At 41.3% G+C, this 25,672-nt stretch overlaps 2 protein-coding genes and 1 long non-coding RNA gene across 3 annotated transcripts; 1 reads left to right on the forward strand and 2 right to left on the reverse strand.

The window, feature by feature from the left end:
- The first annotated feature begins 668 nt into the window (after positions 1-668).
- On the forward strand, positions 669-8,001 carry LOC122966456. The gene is made up of 2 exons (XR_006398398.1): positions 669-1,312; positions 1,446-8,001. It is a non-coding gene; the product is annotated as an uncharacterized LOC122966456 (long non-coding RNA).
- A 1,139-nt stretch (positions 8,002-9,140) lies between these two features.
- Positions 9,141-18,765, reverse strand: LOC122966455 (deoxyhypusine synthase-like). Its single transcript, XM_044330694.1, has 10 exons — positions 18,600-18,765; positions 16,537-16,736; positions 16,202-16,357; positions 15,956-16,077; positions 15,301-15,397; positions 15,052-15,138; positions 14,444-14,549; positions 14,249-14,352; positions 13,785-13,910; positions 9,141-12,619 (listed from the first exon to the last, which is right to left on the reverse strand). Exons 2-10 carry the CDS (start codon positions 16,729-16,731, stop codon positions 12,524-12,526), a joined length of 1,089 nt encoding a protein of 362 aa, XP_044186629.1. The 5' UTR covers positions 16,732-16,736; positions 18,600-18,765; the 3' UTR covers positions 9,141-12,523.
- A 2,186-nt stretch (positions 18,766-20,951) lies between these two features.
- Positions 20,952-25,531, reverse strand: fbxw9 (F-box and WD repeat domain containing 9). Its single transcript, XM_044332342.1, has 8 exons — positions 24,731-25,531; positions 24,492-24,639; positions 22,975-23,992; positions 22,639-22,787; positions 22,319-22,522; positions 22,138-22,203; positions 21,734-21,850; positions 20,952-21,338 (listed from the first exon to the last, which is right to left on the reverse strand). Exons 1-7 carry the CDS (start codon positions 24,817-24,819, stop codon positions 21,776-21,778), a joined length of 1,749 nt encoding a protein of 582 aa, XP_044188277.1. The 5' UTR covers positions 24,820-25,531; the 3' UTR covers positions 20,952-21,338; positions 21,734-21,775.
- Between the last annotated feature and the right edge of the window lie 141 nt (positions 25,532-25,672).

Below are 25,672 nucleotides of genomic sequence, written 5' to 3' on the forward strand. Positions count from 1 at the left end.
ATGTGATGCCCTGATCACACAGAGTTGCTAAATTTAAACTTTTATGCACACCTGTTGACTCATTCCACTAGCTCTCACTCCCACTCTTTCTTAACTTTTGGCTGAAAATGTTTTCCAGATTGAATCACTGTCTAGTTTTAAGCAATCTGAAAAAAATCAGCCATGTTTTTGTCTTTTTTTGCTTAGATTACTGTAACTCCTTCCCAAGTTGAAAGTTACTCTTTCAGTGTAAAAAAAAAAAGCTTGAAGAACAGGAGACAAGACCACTTAATGCTGCATTGTTTACCACAACTGAACTGATCAGATTAAGACTTTGACCAACGCTATGGATGTATATGTATGTAAAGTTAAATAAGTTTTTTTTGTCGCTGCACCATAAAATGCAACAACTGTTAATTATTAGCTCTAACCTTGTCAATATTTCTCTTTGCTTTTATAGTTTTTACCCTTCTTTCTGTCTGTTTTTAAAAGTTTTGCAATTAAAAATCATTAAATTATGAATACACTTATCCGTATGTATGCACACAACTGTGAATTTCTAGATTTTTGAAAAAAGGTAACAAACGTCTCCAATTTTTTTTTACAAAATGATATTAAAAGCATGTTCTGACATCTAAGAAACAGCTATTATAGTGCTTTTATAAACAGTGTCTCAGCAGGATAAATGTGTTCACTCTGATCATTGTCAGACATAGAGAGATATGATGACTATCTGACTTAAAACATGTAACTTCTTGCTATTCTCACCTCTGTACAGAACATCTTCAACATACAAAGCATTGTAACAAAACCACCTCAGTATGTTTGTCCATTGAAACACTGCACATTTAGCTCTTCCTGCCTGCTATTGACTCAAACAGCCTCTGCTCGTTTATTAGCAGCTGTGTGGCCAATTATCTCCCTGCCCCCTTTCCTGTGTTCTAACAGCAGCAACCTCGGCCATGCACAAGGGAAGAGGGGGAAGAGAGGGGAGGCAAAGGGGAGACAAGGAAGGGGAGGGCCCCTCTCCTCTGACATCGTCATAAAGGAATCCCCTGCACTGGGCAGGGTCCGCCCACTCGCTTACTCTCACCCTGTCTGGCTCCCAGACACACTCGCCGTTCACACACACTCCTGTCTGCACAGCCGAAGGAGAGAGACTGACAAGAAAGACAAAGAGCAAGAGACACAGAAGAACAGCAAGAGAGAGAGAGAGAGAGAGGGTGAGAGAGGGGCCGGCAACTGTGAAGTTCAACTTTGTGACACTGGAGAGCATGAGGAGAGTGAAAATGAGACGGGAGGAAAGGAGTAAAAAAAAAATGTTTTCTCTCAGGTAGGTGTAGCTTTCTTCTCAGAAGTTGATTGTTACCTTTTTACTGTTTTATGACTTTATTACCCGGCAAATCTGTACACTTTTCTTTGACTTTCTTTTTTTTTTGTTGTCTCGAACCACTGGTCTTCCACAGAGAGGCACTTCACACTCACTTCACAGCAAATCTTGCAACCTGTTGATCAGGACAGACGTCCACATGGAGTGACAGCAATATGTGCCTGCTATTCAAATGTACTGTAATATTGGTACTGGAATATTGCCCCGATCTGAGTCTGCGGTCTGCCACTGTGGACCGGCTCCATTACAAAGGTCAGATGTAAATAGTTTCTTTGAATGGGATGGCTTAATTTCTGTCTGCCTGTCTGCGTGTCTGTCTGTCTGTCTGTTTGATTTGGGGATTATATCTCCACCCGTCTGAATGATTTACTGCATAATTGCCTCTACCTGTTTGTCTTTCTTCCTATGCAACTGTCTGCGTACGCTGCCGTGTACGTCTGTCATCCGTTTACCCGTGCGTGTGTGGTCTATCTGTCTACATGTCCATCATTCTGTGTGCTTCTTCGTGGGGTGTCGCTGGCAGCACAATGCGGGAATAGAGGTCATAAAAAGTTCTAGAAAAGCAGCCGAGATACGTAATGGTAGTAGTGAAACGAGGCCGGAGTCGCTCAAACATTCCTCTCATTGTTCAGAGGCCCTGTAAGTCTGTGAGCTCCCAAACCTCCATGAAAGGAAGGGAATCCAGCAGCTACTGTAGCTGTAACCCAGTTTCAGCTACAGTTCAGGTCCGGCCGCCTCCGTCTTCCTGTCCGCTGTCCTGCTGTCTGATTCCCCTCTGGGAGTGTTGGTGTTGGCCAAATTGGGCAGCAGAAGGCAAAAATGGAGCTGAATGAGGTTAACATGAGGGTGAAGCAAAGAAGAGAGACATGATAGAGTTAATTTGGGCCAACGAAAGGGGATGTTCTGCTTTGCTCTCTATGCAACTGACTGTGGCATTAGATAACCTCTGAGGCAAAGGACATGGGAGAGAGGCAAGAGAGGTGGGAGATATTGTTATTCTGCCTTTAACATTGAGGTATCATGACGTTGTAAATCCTGCCAGGGAAGGCCAAAAGGGTGGATGAATGGATGGATGTAGGAAAGGTGGAATAGAGGGAGCAGAAGGATGAGAGAAGGTTGGAATCCAGGGCTCAAGCCTTGGCTTTGGTGGGGCGGCTTATGCCCGGCAGCAATCCGTAGGAATGGGCCCAGGCTCAGGAAACCGTGGCGTAGTGGAATAAAAGTGGGTGTGTGTGTATGTGTGTGTGTGTGTGTGCACAGTTTCTGCATCCATTTGTACATGTGTGGTTCAGTGGCAGCAGTGCGGCTGTGGACTAAGTACAGGGCTGGTGGTGGTAAGGGTGTTTGGCAACGAATCAGGCAGAGGATAGGGTTACACGCATTGGGCTACAGGGAGCAGACCACGAGCTTGGGCTGGGCTCTTCACTGCTGAGGCTAGCTTTACAGCCTGAAGAGACTTAGAGCTTTTCTCTTTTTTTTTTTTTTTTTTTTTTAATATGGAGCTGGAAAAACTTTTTTTTATTCTCAGACTAATGTCCCACATGTGGCGCGTTCCACTGATTCCAGGTCAGCCAATGAACGTTCCTCTTTGATTCAGGAAAAGTGCAGGGAAGGACAGAGAAGGCCCATAGACCATAGTAGATCACGAGTCCTTGTTTGAATGTCATTGAATGTCACAGCCCCAGCAATAATTACACCCTCACACGCAATATGAAACAAATACAATCTTACTCACATGCACACACATACCCAGACACACACTCTGTCTGGAAGCCAGGGAGCTATAGGGTGTGGTGCTGTGAAAGGTGTGTGGGTTCAAAGATCTAGGTTTTAGTGGGTGGGATGCGTACTGCATTTTCACACATTTTCACATATTTTTCAACTGTTTTGCTGTATTTGGGGTAAAGAAACTAAGATGGTTGAATTAGCATCCATCCAAAAGATTTTAGAAGGCCAAGTCAAGATGTCTGCTCTTCCACTTCTGAGTTCATACTGTTATTGGTCCGACTGAAGACTCAAAAACATTGTCTTGAAAATGTAAGTAAAGCAAAAAAGTTGCAGTGAAAATGCAACCACAGTTTCTGCTGCGTCAGGCACCCTTCCTCCTCACGCTCGCTCAGGTCTTCACCTTTTTGGTCTTAGCAAAAGGCTCAGGTGAGGTACTCACAGTTACTTTTTTGTTCCTCTGCGAGACGTATTCTGCACTTATCAGGGCAAGTGTTTTTAAGAGGCGTAATAGATACGACGGCAATTATGAAAAGCAAACGTGGCATATTTACACTTAAAGGAGGGAATTCAGACGTTATTGTAACCCTTGTGCAATGTTGACATAATGTCTTGAACCATTAGACTTAGACATATTGATTTCACATGAAGCTGTGGTTGGAAACAAGCTGCCCTCTGTGAAATTCTCTGATGCAATGGAAAGATATAAAAATGACATATGTTTCAGTTTGATAAGTAATTACTAATAAAGTGCACAATAGCAGCGGACAGCCAGCCTGTGGGGTTACCCTGCTCACTGTTTGCTCTGTGAAGCAGTTCGCAGCCTGGAGGTGCGAATGATGTCAGATTGGTATGTATTTGTACTATTCCTGGTTTATGAGACAGAGTGAGAGAGTGAGAACCCAGCTAACGCACATGCCGTGTTTGCCCGGCAGTCCACTGACATAACTGTGTTTGTTTATTGATAGTGAGCATATTGTGTGCAAAGAGCCAGATTGTGTCTGGCCTGTGCATGTGTGTGCATGTGTGTGCGTGCATACAAGGGCATAGGGAGAGAGAAGATATGTGTTGAAACAACAAGGGGTTGAGATCCAGCTGTCTCAACAGAGGCTCTTCCACTTAACTGTTTGCCCTTGTGTAAACGGCAATGTCAATTCTGAACTCACGCTGAAGAGGAGAGACGGTCTGTGAAAACAGCCAGTGGCCACGTCTACACTTGGACCTCCGTACGTCGTGTGCACGAATATCAACATAGCAGAACACACACATAGCGTACAATGTACACCCTAAAATCTGTACACCCTAAAAGGAGCTAAGCACACACACACACACACACGCTGGTCTAAAACACCCACACACAAGGCCGAAAGCCATGTACTTTACTAGGGTACATCTGCTGGCGATCGTCACTCAGTGATACTAATTTTCCTATTCCACGCCTCCGTCAGGATGCAACACGTTGGCACAATTATGAGCTGCCAATGAGTTGCAGCCCACATTGCAGAACCTTATGATTATTTCTAACCATAATAAACATCCAATTTGAGAAAAGTGTAACAACAGCATTGCTTGGCTCCAATGTAGGACTCCAAAAAACAAGACAGGCCAAACGCAAAAGTGAGACATGTTGAGATCCTCACAGCGAGTGTTTGAGGTGAGGTGTTGGACAGCATGCGTCAACCAGAATGCCGTCATTACAGGGGAAGGGAAGGAATGAGCTCATAGACATTAACGGCTGCGGGTTCGACCGGGGGAACGCAAGGGGGAAGAGAGAAACCGATGGAAAAGATGAAAAGGCAGAGAAAATAACACACGAGATGAGCCACTGCCAGATGAAAGGATGGCGGGATAGAGGGTTTTAGGTCGATGGAGAGGAGTTAAAGAGGAGTTAGCGTGCTGTCTTTGATGGGTGCTGGGACCTTAAACGACCTTCTTTCTTAAGACGGCACCTCTGATTGTGACCATGTGGAAACAGACACTTTCATGTGCATATTTTAGTTTTCCATGAACTGGGTGACTAAACAGTGGAGTGCTTTGTAAGACTGAGCTGCGCCACAATGTGATAATAATATCTCAGATAACCTGGCCCTAAAATTATGCCGATCCAGCCTGGGCCTCAAAAATGCTTCTTGTACTGTAATCTGTGAGAGAGAGAGTAAAAGAGAGACATTTTATATAAAGAGAGAGCACACAGAGAAAGAAGCAACTTTTTTTTTTTTTTTTTTTTTAATTTCTTCTCAGTGGCACCAAAATTTGTGTGTTCTGAGCGATTTCTAAATTAGTGTTATTGGCTGATTGGACCACAGACTGAGAGAAAGAACATTGGCCTGGAGGAAATTAGAAAACGGTCTGCTGAGTTTTATGTTTGCTGCTTAGCGCAAGTTGCTTAGTTGAGTGGTATTAAAAAAAAATACTGAATTCTGTTAAAGACACGGTATCAAATGAGAAGTAGGTCTTTTTTTACTATTTTGGGAAGCTCTTTCCAAACATTCAGACCTGGCTGCAGCAGATTTGTGACAACAATGATACAGCATTAGTGACGGTGCCCAAGCTCACTGTGATCCTGGCAAAGCTCTGCAGCAGGCACACAGCGACAACAGACGGCTCAAACTTATTTAGAGTCTGGAGTTCCCCAAAAGCGTCCCACTGACTCATACCTTGTGCCTGGTGGAATATTCATGCTGCTGAAAATAAGGGGATGGCAAAACAGCATTCAGTGTGGATCTGGAGCTCGGAATGACATTCAATTATTTAAATATGTCCTGTCCAGACATGTAAAATTCAACAAAAAGGAATTCACAATAATATGTTCTGCTCCAGGCGTGATGAGTGTATGTGCTTGTCCTTGTTTTTTTGCTAGTGAAGGATGTTATCAGGTATCATTTGACAGACAGTAATTAGACAATAACCTAAAAAAAACATAGTATCAGTTCCTTTACACAACATGAAAATTCCTGATCATTTCTTGAGACATTTAGCAGTAGCTTAGCGGCAGAGGAAACACGGCCCAGTGATCTCCAGCCTTTTTCCCTCACACAAGGGGCACAGATAAAGGGGCAGAAGCAGAATAGAGCGGAGCAAACGTCTTTTAAAGGGAGTGCCACTTGACTGGCCACTTCCTTCTAGCCTAATTCTCCATTCTGTCATTGAAAAGCTATTTTTATAAGAGGCCACGGGAAGTCTGGGAGTTGACGAGGAACATGCACATACAGTACACCCAGGACTGAGAGAGAGAGAGCGCAGCGGCTATGACCTGTGGATGACAAAGATGTAGCGAATCAGACCACTTTAGATGCGCAATACAGCTAATTAGGCAGCAATGTTAACTATTACAGGTAACAATGATGCCGGAGGTCAATTTATTTATTAGTATTCTTGCATGCTTTGACATCTTCTCACCACAAACTGTCTAGTGGTCTCTGTTGGCCAGGGGAATTCCTGGCAGAGTGATTTTTGAGACTACAGGACTGAATCACATTGCCAGGGATTTCCAATGGCTGACACGAATAAGAGCGACTCTTTCTCGTTCACACACTAATTCGCTAACTCGCGCACAGTCTCACCCATGTTTCTAATTTGCATACTCGCACACAACACACACACACGCCCATCTCGCTCTGTGTCATGAACAGATGCTCACAGCCTGGCTGTGCGGCAGCAGGACTTAACCCACATGTGAACAGTGAGTGTCTGCCATGTTCACAGTGGTTAAGTTCTGCCGCCACAGGGCCACAGCCTGCAGCAGGGAGAGTAAAGGTCAGGGAGGGGCTGCGCTGCATCAAACCACCGCCCTTCACATCGACACCAGATGAGCAAAGGCCTAAATTTATACCTCTGTAGATATTGTGTAGGTGTGTAAACAAAGGCACAGAGCTGATGACTTAATTTGCCTTTTGAAACTGTTCTTAGACTCTTTTTACAGGCCTGTGCTGTGACAGTATGTGTTGAAGTTCGACAGCATGCGTAGCCAAGTGCGTGTGTGGCTCATGGGTGACTCACTACCATGGTGCGAGACTGTCAGGGTGATGCACTGTGGTAAAGGAGGGGTTTATGGAAGTAGGTATCACTGTCTGTGAGCTTCTTGTAATGACTGGTAATCTGTTGAATTAGTTGAAATTGTGCGGCTTCAGTGTGTCAGTGTCTGCTAAATGTCAGCTGTCTCATTAGTGTCGAAGACTGCTCCTGTTCCTGTTGGGCGAGCAATATGCTATCTTATGTCGTCATTTGTATCAGCGGCTGCCAGGATCTCTCGGGGGCAGTGTGTGTCTGTGTCTGTGTGTCTGTGTGTGTGTGTGTGTGTGTAGATTTGTGTAACTTTACGCGTGCATTCATGTTTTGTTTATGCTTCCACCTGTTGATTTCTGCATGAGCATCAGTGTGTATTTGTCTGTCTTGTGTACGGGTTGGTCTAATTTATGTGTGTGTGTGTGTGTGTGTGTGTAAGATCACCTCTGTCTGCCCCCCCCTCCCTGCCCTCACCCCCTGCTGGGTCGGTCTCCTGTGCCTGCTGTGCTGATAATCAGTGTGTGACGTCGGCTGGCTCAGTTCAGCAGGAACAGGGGACTGGTCTCATTTCCACACACACATACACACACACACGCACACATACACACAGCTGACTTCTTTATCATTATAATATCATTATAATACCTGTATTAAAATGACTTAAAGAAACCTGCATTGAAATGACTTACAGTTATGAAACTTTCATTTAAGTCTATGTTTGTGTTGAAGAGTATGTAAATGTTTATTAAAGATTTGTCTCGCTGAATCCGCAGCTGCATTTTTTTTCCACAACAGATGTGAACATTCATATTTTGTAATGAAACACTTCAATTGGATTCATGCCTGCTTATAGCATTTACAGACCATAAAAATCTACATTCATGCATGAAACCATATCAGCTCCTTTTAATGAAAAATCAGTGTAAAAGTTTAAAAAAATATATTTATAGATTCCGAAGTACTTCTGTCGTTGTTTTCAGTGTTTGTTCATGTTTTGTTTTTGTTTTTTGTTCATTTAAAGCCAAACCAGCCTTGTGTCTTGTGTTTTTTTGTATATTTATGATTTATTTTTTTGTTGAAAGAAGGTCTGTGTTGCAGTTTCTTCACTTGTATTTATTTTTCCAAACAAAATGTACAAATTAAACAAATGTGGTTTCATGAACATTACAATAAAATGAAATTCTTTTCAAAAGCAGTACTTGTGTCTTGTTTTGTCAATCATATCTTCAATAAATCTTACATCACAAATGCAATATTAAAATATTAAGTTTTTATCAAATTCAAATTTGCTTTAATGGCATGAATGTCACAATATTGCCGAAGCATCAAGAATCAATTAAACAAAATCACTAACATAATATTAAGACTGAATTACATATAGCACATCTATGTTTCTATGTGTATGTATATATATATAGAGAGAGAGAGAGTGAGTATATCCTTCGTGTGTGTATGTGAATGCATACGTGCATTATGGGTCATATCTTAACTTTCTCTTCATCACCTTGTTTGTCTACTTCTCTTTGTTGAGGTCAAGAACAGGAAATCTCCTGGTTTCCAGTCCAAACACAGATCACCAGGACATTTCACTGAATAACAGTAGTTCCTCTCCTTGCTTGTGTTTATCAGTAAATAAAGCTGGTTTTTGTCTTTTGCCTGAAATGAAAGTTTGCATTTGGTTGCCTGTTACTGACCTTAAATTCTGATGGTAAAAGTTTTTCACAGCATGTTTCCATTGTTGTTTCACATTAAAAATCAGATTGATCAAAAGTTGTCACTTCACAAAGAGCTTGCTGTGCAGTTCTGCAACATTAACCCTTTGTCTCTTGTGAGCGCTGCACAGTCTGACACTTTTCCCACACGTATGCATATCTGAAAGTCTTCATGAGACATTGAGCGAGAGAAAAAAAATATCAAGAAAACAAAGAGGCTAAAGTTTCATGACACCATGTTTTACTGTCAATAAAAACACAGCTATCATTGTGAGATGCTGACTAGCAGGCAGGCATCAAGAAAGAGAGAACTGAAAGCCACACACACATAATTCAGATGCATTTATTTTTCCACTTATAAAGATCAGCAAACCTTCATCAGGATAGGAACAACAGTCACTTGACCGGCATTTATACTAACAAGAAGATGTGTTACAAATCAAGGTAATCAACTAGAGGACAGTGGAAGGCCTATCACATGTTCACATTATCAAGAAAAGAAGCGCAGACCAGAAACAGGAGAAAAGTCAAAACAGAAAACATCTTAGATTCAAATAAGAGAAAGAACTCGCAAAATATAAATTCACATTTACACAAGTGATGCTTCAATTACATATTAAAAGGTCAAATGAGGAAAGCGAAACCAACTTTTTCTATTTTTTCACTTCTGCGTAATTTTTGATATTGTAAATTTATATCTCACAGTGACTTGAAGTTGGATTACATCATAGTAATGATCATGCGGCTTTCAATTCTCTTTCTTAGCCGTGCTTTTTTCATTCCTTGAAATATGGAGGAAATGTGAAGACATAATGGTAAAGTTACTCTTACAGTACTGAATAATCTTAGATCAGTGACATCCGAATGCATTTCCTTTAGAGAAAAGTCACAAGAGATACATTTCTTATGCATCTGTACCTGGACTTCCGAAAGGCAAAAGGGGAACTTGTCACCACATCCTCTCACTATTATTTTTATAACAAATTAGGTTTTTTTGTTTTTTTAAATGGTGTCACAACAGTAAGTTGTCATCCGGATGTTTGTCCTTGCTACGTGGTTACTATAGCAACAGTGACACATGGTCGTCATCAGCTGCGTCAGGAGAGGAGACAGCGGTTCAACTGACAACTTCCTGTTTCTGAGAAAGCAGCATGAGGTCTCTCTAACACCGTCTTACTCAGCTTGTCCTGCTTCCAATCATCTTCATCCGCCTTTCATACATTTATTACTTTATTGTTTTCCTTCTGTATCTGAATGTTTATCTGTCTGTCTCGTCCCTCACTCTAAAAAATTTCTTTCTTCCTTCCTCCCACGCACCTGCACTCCCTCACCTGCCTCAACCTCTTCGGGTTGGCCAATAGGCTTCCCAGGATGGGAGTTCCTATGGCAACATAACAGGTAAACAGAGGTGGAGATAAGGAGCTGGGCCAATGCAACCGGACGGAGCACTCACCCAATCTCACAGTCATACACAAACCTAATCAGAAAGTGATATAAATATGCAAATGTGCACAAATCTATCCTCGGTGTATTTCCTTTCTTTTCCCTCTCTCTCTCTCTCTCTCCCCCCACTTCTCACAGATTCGCCCCACCCTGCAGCTGTGCAGCAGGTCAGCCCCCCCCCCCCTTCTCCCTCCTGTGTTTTCCTTCTTTCTCCCTTCGTGTCTGGCTCTTTGCTTCTCACCATAAAAAAGCTGCCAATCTGCCCCTGGAGAAGACATAATTGCCATTATTACTGCTGTGGCCCTGCACATCACACAGTGTACTGATTGTTCCGCAGAGAAGGAGGGGGCAAACACTGTCTGCTCTGTGCAGACGCCACACAATATTATCATAGCGTGACTACAGCTCATCCACACACACATGCACAGAGTCTCTATCTCACTCTTTTCAGCCCTCTCCGTTTCCCTGTAATCTTTCTATTAAGCACAGAACAAACATGAGTTTCTATAGGCTGAAAATTCATACACCGCTGCCTTTGAAAAAAAAAAAAAAAATTTAATTGTCAAGCCCTGGGTAAACACACACTGTGCCACCGCCAATAGGAAATGATAGAAGGACTGAATGGAAAAGCAGTTTGTACCAAGACAGGAACGCCCAACTCGTGAGTGTGTGTGTGTGTGTGTGTGTGTGTGTGTGACACACAGGGCTGAGGTTTAGGGAAAGTTGACCTTATCCCAGTTCCAATTCCACTTCTCCATCTCTGTTTCCAAAAATGAAAAGGTCAATATTCCCACTACAAAAGAAACTTTAAACAACTCAACCCACAAAGGGTTCAGTTAATTTACTAAACACACAGATTTCCATTCTAAAAGCTGCAAATATAACCAGGTTGTGAATATAACACTGGCTAAAGCTTAAGGATATGGGAACAGAGATTAACCACAGGAAATATCCTTTCCCACAACAGCAGACTGATGCATTGTGATGGGAAATGTCTTTATCATTGTTACGAGATTATGTGGTTGATTCTGCTGACAACAGAAGGGGAAGGAGCTGAGAGTCCCACCTATAACTGCTTGTCTGTGTATGAGCAAGCAGTAACAATACACACATGCATCAGTTGAGAGTTGCTCTTACGAGAAGCTGGAGTACATGCTTTGAAGGGAGGATCTCACAAACGGTATGAAGGTGACTGGAGGTGCTCTCCAGACAATCTCAGACAGACTCGTAAAACGTTTCAATGACAAACTCTGGCTGCAGAATCACACCGCACTGTGCGTTTGTTTTGTCTTTTTGTTTATTAAAAACAGACATTTCAAAAGGATGGAAGCTGAATCCGAGTTTACAGAAAGATATCTGAGTTTTTTTTTACAACTCAAAAAAAAATATACGTTTATAGATAAATGTATCTCTCGGTGGTCTATTTGGAAAATTGGTTATGCCTTCAATAGCAAGACACTTTCTGTGGCCACGTGTAGTCCACTTTTTTGTTTCTAGACATATTTCAGATGCAACTGAGGTTTTTTTCAAATTGTATTTAATATTCTAAATATTATTTTTCATCACTTCAGACAAAAAGATCACATTCAGGACCCCCCTGTGGACTTCTGACATAGACGTACTGCACAAACACCAGTTGTCCACTAAACGCTCATTGAATAAAAGGAAAAATGATCAGTTTATGATTTATTAAACTAAACAAAGACATCTTCCCCCCTGACAGTAAGTTTAATAATATAAAAAGGATTCTTCACATAAATAATATTAAAGTGACTGTATCATGCCACAACTAAACTGAAATAAATTCAAACTTTCTTTTTAAATAAAACTGCCTGAGTGTGTATTTATCCTTTCTCTTTCTCTCTCTCTCTCTCTCTCTCTCTCTCTCTCTCTCACACACACATGCTAAAATCTGACGCATTCTACATCGTCTCTTTGGTACGTGCTATAGCATGCAACCATGTTATTTCAGCTATCTGAATAAGAGAGAAAAAAACAGTACTTGTTTTAACAAGTAAATATTGGTATGGAAAGCATTAAGACAGGAAACCCTCCCACTGACTCCCATTCAGTGAGTTATTCGATTGCAGCGTTGTATGTATGAGAACATTGTGATGTTACCTTAGTTGCCTGACCTTAAACATGTGGGGGTTTTTTTCCAGAAAGGTTCAGAAGCTAAAACTCTTATTTTCAATTAGACAAACAGGAGAAGAATCAGAGGATCAAAGCTGGTTGGTGTTTCTAACAGAGCATTAAAGGAGGCAACCGTTTAATCTTTTTTCTTGCTCGCAGTCATCTTGTCAGCATGGAGAGCGAAGGTCTCGGCCACTATCAGAGGGAAGACTAAAGAGGCATCTGCGTACAGCTGGGAACAAAGAATGCAACGTTGTTATATTTCTGTAATGTTGCACACTAACAACACTTAAATGAGTGCGGTCCCTGGTTTTCATTTTCATTTTTTGGTGCTCTGATGCCAGAAGTCCTGGCCCCAGCTGCACCCTTGGATCTAACGTTGAGCAGATATCGCCATCTTGAGGCCCAAGCGCGGACTACAGCTCCTGATTACCACTCAAACCTTTTGTTAGGAAGTTAGAAACAGCCTTTCTTTCCAGCTTCAGGGGCCCAAAATAATACTCAGCCTCGTCATTTGGCTGCATTTCTGATGTGCCATCAAACTATGTCCAAACACATTTATCCCCATGAAATTTATTTCAATGAAACACAGTTACTTCTAATTAAGGCACTGCTTTTGTTTTCAAACAATCCTAACTGTGGATACTTGACGGCATAAATAATAAAAAATAATAGCAGAAGTTTTATTGATGTTTCTCAGCAGTATGTTATATCTAAGAGACAGTCAATGCCATTCAATACACTGTATGCATCAAGCCTGTCTGATCATCACCTTGCCAATGCCTGAATCAGATGTGATATAAAAATGTGATCACAATTGATAGATTAGTCATCTATAAATAAGTCAGGATTGTTTGCATTGTCTCTTTTTATTTTATGTTGATTTTGTGCTATATAAATAAATAAAATTGACTTAAATTGTTGTATTTATTGATATTTAAAATGGCCACAACACCCAATGAGATGTTAGGTCAAGAGTATAGATGATAAAGTGTGTTAAATCACCAGCTTCTGACATTTAAGTGTGGTTCCGGACAACATTTGTTGCTCAGCGGAGTTCAAATCTGTCACATGATGTAGGTGTAGAAAACTTTTCACCTACCACCTACACATCAGCAGTGTGTGTTAACCGTTAAAGATCAACTGTCTGTTTGTCAGCTGATTCCGTTTGCGTCTGCACTAATGTTCAATAGTCATGCAGGAAAAAATCCACATCTGAAACAGTTCAGGTGCATTATGTAAGGGCTGAGAAATATTTGAAAGTGAAGCAGAAGACGTCTGAAAATAACTTCTATTAAACAAGAGTATCTGCAGATATATCTGTAATAAATGAAACATAATGTTGACATTAGTCTTGGTCTGGTCATGGCAAATATGGCCCGGATAAATGTCGGTACCTTGACGGGTTTGGCATCTGTTCTGATCTTGCCCCAGGACACGGCCTCATCAGGTCTGGCCCCAGAGTCTGAGCCGTCAAACTCCTGACCCGTGTTCACAAACACTGCGTAATCGGCTCCATTCCTCTGGAGACAGACAAAGGAGAGACAGTGTGTCCAGAGAGAAAACTGAGCCCAGGAGACAGAGGATTTTGCATGTTGTAGTTGGTTTGCTTTGCTGGCCACGACTGTTGTTCTGCCTCAAGTGTTTTGACGGTGGTTCCATAACAGTCAACTACATAATGTCCATATATAGTCAAAAGATTGTTCTCAATGACAAATATTGCAACATGGAAAATGATCATGGGTTTTTAACTAAAACTCACAGAACTGTGTCAATCTAGAGTTTTCTTAACTTTCCAGAATTGTATACAAAATCTGATGTAGAGCCAACAAAGCAACAAAGATCACAAGAAGTTGGTTACCATAAGATTAGCATTGGCTATATGATGTTTGACCAGCCCTCCTCCCAAGATGATCATTCCTGTTCTTTTGGCAAACACCGCCTTGCTGTTCAACCTGCGAATATCTGACATAAAGTACACATCAATGACATGACCAACTGATAACACTGAGGCAGTTTTGGTGATCGTGATCTGGACCACTAATGTTGCTTCTACCTTCCACTATGTCCAATATCAGGCCGGGGTTCTTATAAGAGTGAAAGTATATCATGTCGCCCAGAGAGCCGTCTGTCAGCGCGGGACTAAACACTGGAATGTCATTCTGAAAGGGAAGAACAGGACATTTACTGATTTACTGATTTGATCAGACAAAAAGGCACCGTAGACAAAAATACACCGTACATACAGACGTAACAGAATTAGTAAATTCAATCAACTCATACTAGTCCGCTGATTTCACTGGCACAGGACGCACTTTTAAATCATAATCCATATACTGCAACGTGGACAGAATTTTAGAAATGTTGACTTGTATCCAGGATTTAAAAAACAAAATCAACTCTAGACTTGACTTGCGACTCATTTTAATTAACTTCAGACTTGTCACAAATTCAGTTTAACACCACTTTCAGACAATCTTTTAAAAAATCAAGACCATTTTTGCTGCAACTCGTCTTTATTTTCTGAGTTTTAAGTAATTTTTCCGCATCCTTCCTTTGTTTTTCTTGTCTTCTTGGTACATCACTTTGTAAAATTGTAAATACATAGTTATTATTCTATCTCCTGTTCACTTATGATACAATACACTACCAGTATGAACTAACCTTATACGCCCAGTAATAGACAGAGTCAGTGTTATTGATCTCCTTGCCAAGCCGATGGATCATTTTGGAAGGAGTCCAGCGTGTGCCCTGAAACAAGAGAGGTCACAAATCACATGTCATATGATACAAACAATAAGATAAAAGTCTGGAACATCCTAACTGCACAGCTGTGTGTCAGTAAGGATATTGGACTAACAGCTACTGAAACTTTCCACTGTTTTTGGGCGCAATAGACAAACAATATCCCACCTCTGTGTTCTGCTCCAACAACATCTGGTCCAGGATGGGCATCAGCCAGTCTTCAAACTTACAGTAGTTATCATTGGGCACTAACAGGTTCCCTATCCTGCATGCAGCGAGGCCAGAGGAGGTAGAAGTGGGAGAGATGAAGGAGAAAAGGTTGAACAGGGACTTCTAAGATGGGTATCTTATGATACTCCTGCATCATGTGTTTGTCATTTTGAGCACGTAGCACATCTGCTATTGATGATGTTATGTTGACATACAGTATAATGGAGAATAAGTAAACAAGTACACTTGTGTTTATGGTATTGCCACTGACATTTCCATGTTTAAAGAAATATTTTTGCTTTCTTGCCAAGAGCTCAATGAGAAGATTGATATCACTCTCAAGTCTGTGCACCAAATACGAAGCTACAGCCAGCAGTTAGTTAGCCTAGCTTAGCATAAATGGTCGTCTTTGAATGGCTTTCCCAAGGACACTTCCAACATGTGAACAAAAGGAGCTGGGGATCAAACCACTAACCTTGCGATTACTGGATGACTAAAGTTTCATATTTAGCATGTAGACATGAGAGTGGTATCACGTTTATAGCTGGAACCCTGATCATCATCCTTCTGAGGATGTCAATGTGAGAGGTGTACTGAATCACTAGCAGCCAACCTGTTGATGCCCCTCTGGCGGAGCTCCTTGCCAGGCAAGGAGAAGTCTCCCAAGTACGTGTGAGCCAGACACTTGATCAAATCCTCCTCTACGCCTCCAGCTGTAGTTACAATCACATCCACCTAACACAGCGTAACAAAACAGAAACTAATGCATTTCTCCTGTCAAATTGTTTTAGATGTGAAACAACAGGGACATTTAACTGTGAGCAGACTTGGATAATTATGATAGTGTATAAGTTTGTACCATTTTGTGCTCTGCCAGGTAGCGGATGCTCTCCCTGACTCCAGAACTGATGAGGTTGGAGGTGTACCCCAGGAAGATGGTGCAGCCCGAGCCGTGGGAGGATTCACTGGCCTCATTTCCTTCATCTGCCTCCACTGGCTCGAGACGCTTCTCTATCTGTGGGTGTGCAGTTATTAGACAACAATGGTCAACATTGCAAATCTACACTGACAGACTATCATTTAAAGCTTTGGTTCCCATTCATCAAACATCTTAAAATCTGCACCAATAAAACCAAAACTATCTGTATGGCTACTAGAGCTTTTTATAAGAAACCACACACCCAGTCCTCTCACCATGGTGTTGATCTCCTGGACGGCCAAGCCAAAACTGCTGGCCTGGAAACCCGTGGTAAGGTAGGACTTGAGCACCGCCTGGTGATCAACCCCTTGGTTAAAGTCGTAGCCTTTGATCTTCGGCATGTCCTCTGGCAGGCTGCAGCTGGGCTTAAGGACGGCCTCCATTGCAACAGAGGGGGCATGGTCTGCCATCTCTTCTGCAGAAACAAAACTGTGTTAGGAGGATGGTCATCATCAAAGAGATGCCCAGTAGAGCCCTGATCAAGTAAAAATAGCAGGACACTGTCACTGTCACATGTCTGGTGGATGGATCTAATGTGATCTCTGATTGACATATACTGAAAATTTAGCCAAGAGCTTCCCAGTTGTTGAGCAAAATGTATCTGATAAATGAGCAGTTGAAAAGAGATGGTATGATCCAATAATATTATATAACAGCCTGACATTGAACTTTACATCACTGCACATTTTGTGATGTGCTTGTTGCAATAGAGAAGATTCTGAGGCAGAAAGCAGGGAGCCAGTAAGTAGTTTTCTTAGCATATTTAATGATTATGTAATATGACACAGCTGTAATACACCAATGGATAACCAGTTTTACCGGTCTGAGCAAAAAAATGGAAAAACTAGTCAGACCCCTTTGTTTTTGTGGTCTTTGTGTTGTGTTGTTTAATTTAAAACAAGTTCAATTTAATCCGGTAAATCAATTTACACAATTTTTTTGTGCAAACTGATCAAACGCTGAAATCTCTCATTTATGTACGTTTTCAATACTTTGAAGAAGGTCAACAGCAATTACAACTTCTTGAGGACTGACAGAGTGCTTCTGAGCAGGACTGCAACAAAGATTATTTTCATTATGCATTAATCTGACAACTGTTTTCTAAATTAATCCAGTACAGCGGCTGAGAGAGCTCAACACACTGCACATTAAGAAAAGACAAGCAAACAGACATGCAGGTGGTTTTCTTGGGTTGCAGTGCATTAAGCTCTCTTGGCCACTGTAGAAAAATGCCCCCTTCTTAAAGCCCAAGGTGACGTCTTCATACTGCTGGTTTTGTCCAACCAACAATCTAAAAATTCTATTTATTATCACATAAGACAGAAAAGCAGCAAATGCTCACAATTTAGAAGCTGGAACTTGGAAATGTTTGGCTTTTTTGGTGTAAAATATGTTATTTCATTTAATTATTGCACAGTAAATGAATACATAACAGGAAATACAAATAACAATGTGCATTGGATTTCACTTTATTCCATTGGTTGATTTTTTTATGTGGGCATTTTAAACCTTTCATATTTTGATACCACACAGAATGCATTTTTATACTTGTTTCACAATCATACTGGCCAAAAAAAAATTAAAGCATGATGGAAAACCAGTAGGTTTATGGTCTCGAATTAGTTATTATTATTATTATTATTATTTCACATTTTCAGTACTTCCCTGCAGTATATAACAACAATTTCTAATGACACAATTAAATTAGTGCGACATGGACCCAGAGAAACCGCATAAAATGGATTTCAAAATGCATTTCAAAATGCTAGACATTCATCTCTTACTAAAACCAACTTTTGCCTGTTATTATTAGAGACGAGCTTACAGCTGTTAATGGTGACAATATTTAAGTGTTTTAGTACAGACTCTATAAACACTTTGTTATCTTAATTGGGATTTTTAGAGGAAACTTGATCGAATGTTTTTAAGACTTCTCAAGACCTGCAGACACCCTAAAATCATGTCCAATCGATTTACAAATACAAATGCAGTATCAAGAGTTGACCAGCAGGTTTCGCCCTTTTAATAATAGAGTCATTTTCATCACAGCGGCCCCATATTGATTCAACGCTTCAAAAAGCTTCGTTTCCTCACATCAATAATTCATTGCACAGAGGATTACCTGCATAAAAATATGTATAGTGTTTGACTGGACAAAAAATAATATAAAACACTTAACCCACGTGGTCTGTAAGTTAGCTGAGACAAGCTAACTGTGAGCTGGTTACGTCCCGACTTTGATCCTGGTTAAATAACACAAACAGAGATGAAAACGTACCTATTCTTGAAGAGGTGATGGGTGAAGAAGTGAAGAAGGTGGTTGGGTACTAAGCAGCTGTCAGCAGACAGAAGAAAGACAATTACTGGTTGTTTGCATTCCTGTAAACAAACGCATGGGACGCCGCATAGAAACTCACACTACGGAAACCGCGAAGGAACAAACTTGACCAAACTGCATTCTGCGCAAGTCCCATTGAAGTATTACCTCATTAATCAGTACTGTTGTCTCCATAAAGTCTTGTCTATGTGTGGAGCTCATAATGCTGAGTTTTTATTAACACCATGTCAAAAAGGTGTTGCTGCTAATGTTTTGTCCTATCCCACGTATAGTCTATGTAAAGGAGGAGCACAGAATACCTAAAACCCTACTGACACAGGGCGACATTATTTTATCATTATACTCACTAACAATGTCATTGATTTTTATATAAAATATACCTAAGCCTTTTATTTAGGCAGGACTACTTTCACCTGCACCTACACCTCAGTGTGGTGTAGATGTTATTCTGGCTGGCTTGTTTAGACTTAAAAAGTGTTGAATATCCATAAGTTCATTGTTTACTCTGCAAATAACCGCCCACTCAACAAACTAACGATGTATAAAAAAAAGGTGCAATCTCTACTTTACAACTAAACTTTAGTAAACATACTTATCTAGAGCATCATTCTCTGTCCTTCTAAGTTAATACCAGTCTTGCTGAAGTGCTCAAACTGTTTTCCTATAATTAACACATTCTTGCATACTTACTGTGTCACACACCCATTTACAGTTCCTTGTCTGGAGTCATCTAATAAAAAATGTATGCTTGCCTATTTTTTTTTTTTACACCTTGTACTTCTGCCCACTAAGAACACATAAAACCAAATTAATAGATTAAGACCTCAAATGTCCCACCTTGCTATTACTGCAGAAATCGACAAATCATATACCTTTTTTTTAAACTTATTTATAATTGTAGCTTAAAGGACAGCATATCTGAAGCATAACATAATGCGTTTACCAGTAATATTTTCATGAGTGTTGGCTGTGATGTTTGTGACATTTCCAGAACTGTGTTATATGACCTTCAATATCACAGGGCCTTTGAAGTGGCCCCAACAGTGAATAAAAAGGGGGTACGGGTCAAAAAGGAGAGTCAGGAGCCTCTCTGACTATGCTCTCTTGAACAACCTGAGCCGACTCTCTGGATCAAGCAAACTATTGCTCTAAATGCTTTTCTTGTCATTCCTTTTGGGGGATATTGAATCAACATATGGTAATAGGAGTCTTATACTACAGCCAATGTCTGGAAAGATGTGCAGCAGTAACAGTGTTGTTCAGGCACAAAAACTGCTGGACCAACTTCAGGTGGAGGCAAGCATGGAGAGAATTAAGGTATATAATAATCTGAACAACTACATGCATTCTAGCTACACATCACCATGTATCTGAACTGCCCTACTTAAGATGCTTGAAGATTCACATGATTCAGAATATACAGTGTCTACTGGCATGCTCCAGGTCTGTTATTCAACACAGGATGTCAACTGAGTATTTTAACTTGTTTTCTTGATTATTACATTGTCTTATATCCTGTAAAATGTCATCCTGTCTCCCTTTGTCCCAAAAGATCTCTGACTGTCAGGACTGCTGCCTCATCCAACCCATTCAAAGTTAAGAACACCTGTGTGCTGCTCAACAGTCTTCAGTACAGACTAGTGCTACTGGTGACTAACACATAACTGACAGCCACATGGACAGGTTCTGTATGAGTGAAATCAATGATTTTCTACTGTCAAAGGACTACAAGATAAACCTTTTAGCACAGAAATTCATCTGCCAGCAGTGAACATGAATCACTGGGCTGGTGCTTTTAACATCTTCACAGAGTGCAGCTCATACTTCTTACATTGCCCTTTAAACGTAAATTAAAGTCAGCACTAAGCATAGGTGAGGAGCAGATTATAGCTGACTGAGAGGGGAAAGAGTTCAACATACAAAAGCTGCATAGATGAAGTAGACAATATGACATCTTAACAACTGTTTTGTCCAATCCAAACAATCTTTATGCTCCACCGTAACTCATCACAGGGCAGTGAACAAAGACTTTGAGCCATTTAATTACATCATTTGTGGAAATAGTTGTTTAATGTGTTTTATTGTTTACATTTGTCAAGTATTGTGTAAATTACTTATAGTTAGATTTACCCAAGCGGTTAAATAATTGTTAAAACTAAAATACACACACATACATACACACTGCTGCTTTGTTGAGGCAGTGGAACAATGCAGGACCAGACACACTTACAAGTAAAATAATATTCATTAGCACTGCTGATTGTGTTCCAATAAATAGCTTTACAAATACAATCGTGTGTGTCACAGAGGGCTTTATTTCACTATACATGACAAGTAACTGTAATGCTTTTGATAAAATGTCAGTAACTGTAATGGATTCAGTCAGTTTGAGAGCATGCAAGTACTGTGAAGCCTTTAAATGTCTGTAGTTTCCACACCTTTTGAATGTGCTAGACAGACACTTCTTCAAACAGTGTCTATGAGAGCTTCGAGTACTGGCACAAAATGGCAAATGAGTGCACGGGACAAACATCAGCGATAAACACGATGCCAGTGTTCACACACACGTTTTTGTTTGCAGAAGAATGTCAGACAAGGGGCACCTTGGTGGCCTACTGATTAAGACTCATACCACATATCCGCCGTGGTTAGATCCAAGCCTCGGAGATACACTTTCAACTGTCAAATAAAGGTGAACAAAGGATGCCAAACAAGAAATTAAAAATGCATTGAAAAATGAATTACCATTAAACAACTGCAGCAAATATTTCTAAAAACTCTAGAGACTTTAAGCACAACTGACACTTTTTAACATCTGTGTTTGGCAGTGCAGCAAAATAAATTAATTTGCCCACATGTGCAACAAGGGGCTCGATTCTCTTCATTTCCAGTCCTACCTCCTAGTGTTCATTTGTTAAGTTACTACTTACATCTCTCTTGATATAGCCAGCCAGCCAGCAAGGCAAGAGAGACATTTCTTTTGTTTTTTTTCCTTTTTCAACATCTTACACTCCAGGTTTTCCAAATTCTGAAGGACCAATACAGTGTTGAATGGCATCAGGCTTTGTCACCACCTGCTTTCAAGTCTTGACATAAAGTGTGCTGGTCTTGTTCTTTCATTTTCTGGGCCTCCAGATTTCCACACACATGTCCCCTGAGGCTACAGCCAGGATTCCAGCCTCCACACTCAGCTGGTAATTGAAGACAGGAGGGGTATGGTTGAGAAGACACAGGGAGAAAGACATTTCAGAAATGAGGATGAACCTGAATGAATCAACTACAAATATATTTAAAAGACATAGAAAACCCACAAACTACATCCTCACAGACACCTGATACTTCTTAACTTTCTGTTCATTGTACAAATTGTTAATTTGCTCTCAAGTTACGTATGTTGTTAAATATAAACTCATCTTTATATAATTTAATTAACAATTGATATTTTGAATGTCCATGAGATGTGGTATTAAGTACTAACCCCATTCACTCCAGCTTGGTGACGCAGAGTGCATAACGTCCTCGGAGGTGCACAGGGGATATGTACCTGCAACACAGACAAGAAAAAACACCAAAGGCTGTGAGAGAAACTACAACTTAAGAATGTTCAGTGGTGGAGTTCACTAAAGAAACAAAGCAACAAAGCATTTGCCTCATCCTACCTTGACAGTACGATCAGATGAACAGGTGTAGAGGCTTCCAGGGGTCCTGTGGATGCCAGTGACCAAGGCTGTGTGTCCCACATCAAACTGGGACAGAGGTTTTAAGACCCCCGCCTGCATGGAAAAGGAGTGGAGCATGCCTCTGTTGTCTCCAGCCCACACCTCTTTGTCACTGTGGCTCATGGACAGCAAGTAAGAGCCCAGCTGGAAATGGAGGGGTTGGTTGGAGTTAGTCTACTGCAGGTATAAGAGTGTATCTGAGCATATCTGCACACAAACTTCTTCAGAAACAACAAATGTGTCTGTGTGCTTCCATCTACCCGAACTTTGTTCAAGCCTTTGTCCGCCCTGCGGTCATAGACAGCCACAGTGCAGTCTTTACTCCCAGAGATGATGTACTTGTCATCTGCAGCCAGGCACATTACAGCATTGCCATGGAGACGGATGCTTTTCACCAGTGGTTCAGCAGCTGTAGACAAAATTATGACATAATCAATCTCAGAAACTAAGTGAACTATGCTAGCTGACTGCTAAGACAAAAAAACATAACATAAATTTGTAAGAATATTGCCTGAGGAATTATTTTTATTGGCACTTTATGCACACACATTTTACATGCACTAAATTGAAATGCAATTTATGTTAAACCCACTCACCTCTGGTGTCATACATGCTGACCTTCTTGTCAAATGTACCAGCCAGCAACACATCCGTCTGACAGGACAAGCAGAGGACAGCAGCCCCAGCCCTGATCAGGCCCCTCTCTGCCCCACCTGCCTGTAGGTCCCACAGCCTCACTGTGCTGTCGAAGCCCCCTGATGCAAGCAGAGGTCCCTGAGATGCCAGACACCAGACCCAGCCCAGATGGGTGCTGAAGTGGCCCTGCCCACCCAACGTGTGTAGCAGCATGCTACTAGAGTCTGCCTGCAGATCCCACAGTTTAACATTCCAGTCTCTGGACCCTGTGGCACAAACTGCCCCCTCACCCCCCACAAGGAGGACTGAGTTGACCTGGGCAATGTGACCTGAAGGTAGGGTGATACACTCTAGTGCTGGGGGTGGGCTAGGACTTCTGGGGGGTTGACGTTGCTCCATCTCTACATGTCTTTCATTACCCAGATACCTGGGGTCTTCCATGTCCTCTTGGTGATTAAGAGCACCATCTTGCTGCTCATCATCAACCAACACCACCCTGTGGTCCCTTTCTCCTTCCATTAGTGCCCCTGCATCATCCTCTAGTCTCTCTTCCAACTCCTCCCTCAGTCTTGCCAGTTGGTCCTCACCTGCAGCAGGCTGCAATTCACCATCCTGACCTTCCAATGCCACCTCCATTCCTTCATCAACACCATATGCAACCTCCTGCACTGCGACTCCTTCTACAACACCCTCTCTCCCAGCTTCCTGTGCCTCTGCTACTGGTTCTCCATCCTGCCCTGCTCTTTGCTGCTGCCTCACTCTTTCCTGTTCCTCCTCATCCTCTTGGGTCTGTCTGGCCACAAGGTGTGCTTGACCCATCCAGCAGGTGATCAGCTGCTCCATCTCCAGACAAGCAGTGGGCCAGTCAAACTCCTCCCTTGGCCCCACCGGAAAGCCAGCTTGGGATCCTATTAGTCTGCGTGCCCGGAGCTGCCAAGCAGTGCTGTCTTTGCCCACGTTGCTAAGTGCATGACAGACCTGAAAAAATGAGGAGGGGGGATTCAAGAGAGTTTCCTTCATCATCAAGATATGGCTTAATTGATTATATTAACTTATCATTATGAAAGTCTAAGCCAGTTTGATTCTGGAAACTTATACCTGCTTTCCTGTGTTTTAATCAATCAATCAAACTTATATTTGTATAACACTTCATACAGGTTAGTGCAATTCAAAGACAGATGACTGATAGGCCAATAATAAGACAGAACAAGTGTAGACAATAAACAGTAAAAACAATGAGACTAATGCACACAAGAAATAATAATGACGGACATGTAATAAAATAAAGTAGATTAAAAACTAGATAAAATAGATTAAAAACTGTCAAGGAAAACAAACAGTAAACTCTAAAACAACAAACTTAAGGATCAATAAGTGAATGTATAATCTAGTCATTGAGACAACACAAATAAGCAAGAAACTTTGACTCCAAAAGATTTTTCTGGAAGTTATGGGTCAAAAAATCTTTAAAGTGAACCTTTGGCAGCACTGTGATGACACACTCAGCAGGAAGGTGAGAGGCAATGTGGGTCACCATCTCCCATGGTAATGACAACAAGCCACTGGTCTCTGCAGCAGGAGAGGGGCTAACATCTGCTGAGGATGCATGGCCACCTGGCAGAAGACTGAAAGGAATATGAAGAAGATTTATTTAATAATCTCATGTCATTTTGTCATATGAACAGCACGTTAATATAGGATAAAAGAAAGCCTCACCCATGCAGGTCAGGCCTGGAAGCTTCACTTATCTGGGTTTTCACAGGGGGTCCGCCCTGTTCACCATCTGTCCCTGCCTCAGACATCATCTTTTCTCCTCTCAGTACACTAACTTATGCACTTTAAAGCAACATTACTTTACCTCTATTCTCTATTGCTGGTTTCATGTAATTTCATACATAAAACCTCAACTATTTTTGAGAGTGAAAACTGACAAAATGCTAGCTGTTATAGGTTTATAACGTAAGCTACATTAGTAACATTACAAATGGTGCATGAACAAAGCGACTTGCCATAAACACAATCCACAGTCCTTTTCTTTTCGGTTTCATTGACTAGCTACCGGCAATATATGTCTCTCAACTTCATATAAGGAACCTCACGTTAAAGCAAAAACGACGAACTAAAGCTGTAACACAGCAAGTTACCGTTAGCTTCAAGAAGCTACTGCTAAATGTTACTAATAACAAGCCCTGCCTCTCTTTGACAACGCCAGTCGTTGGTCGAAAGTCGTCGCCCGAGTCAGCTGGTGACCACTGTTACGATATAAACATGTTGCTGGTTCCCAAATTAACACTGAAATCCCATGTAATGAAGGATTATCAACTGTCATTTGTCAGCTGTTATCAAGGCGAACTACAAATTCAAATCAGCTTCTTTTTCTTCTACTTCCGGTTTAATGACGAATTGCCAACATTCGAACCACTATCGCCACCAACTGTTGAATTACATAGTTCTTAAATTCTTGTTATTATGGACCGAGCCCAAAAGGCAGAGGACTACTGTAAAACAGTAGTCGAGGCGAGGACCCTATTGTCAGGGCCTGAGCTCCAAAGGGGCGAAGACCCTATTGTATTTCGTGTGTTTGTTTCTTTCTTCTTCTTCTTTCTTTATTATTACGCCACTTCAACCCTTAATTTGACCCCCTAGGACCCGTAGGAA

Source organism: Thunnus albacares, chromosome 17 (assembly GCF_914725855.1).
Source record: "Thunnus albacares chromosome 17, fThuAlb1.1, whole genome shotgun sequence".
NCBI classification, from domain to species: Eukaryota; Metazoa; Chordata; class Actinopteri; order Scombriformes; family Scombridae; genus Thunnus; species Thunnus albacares.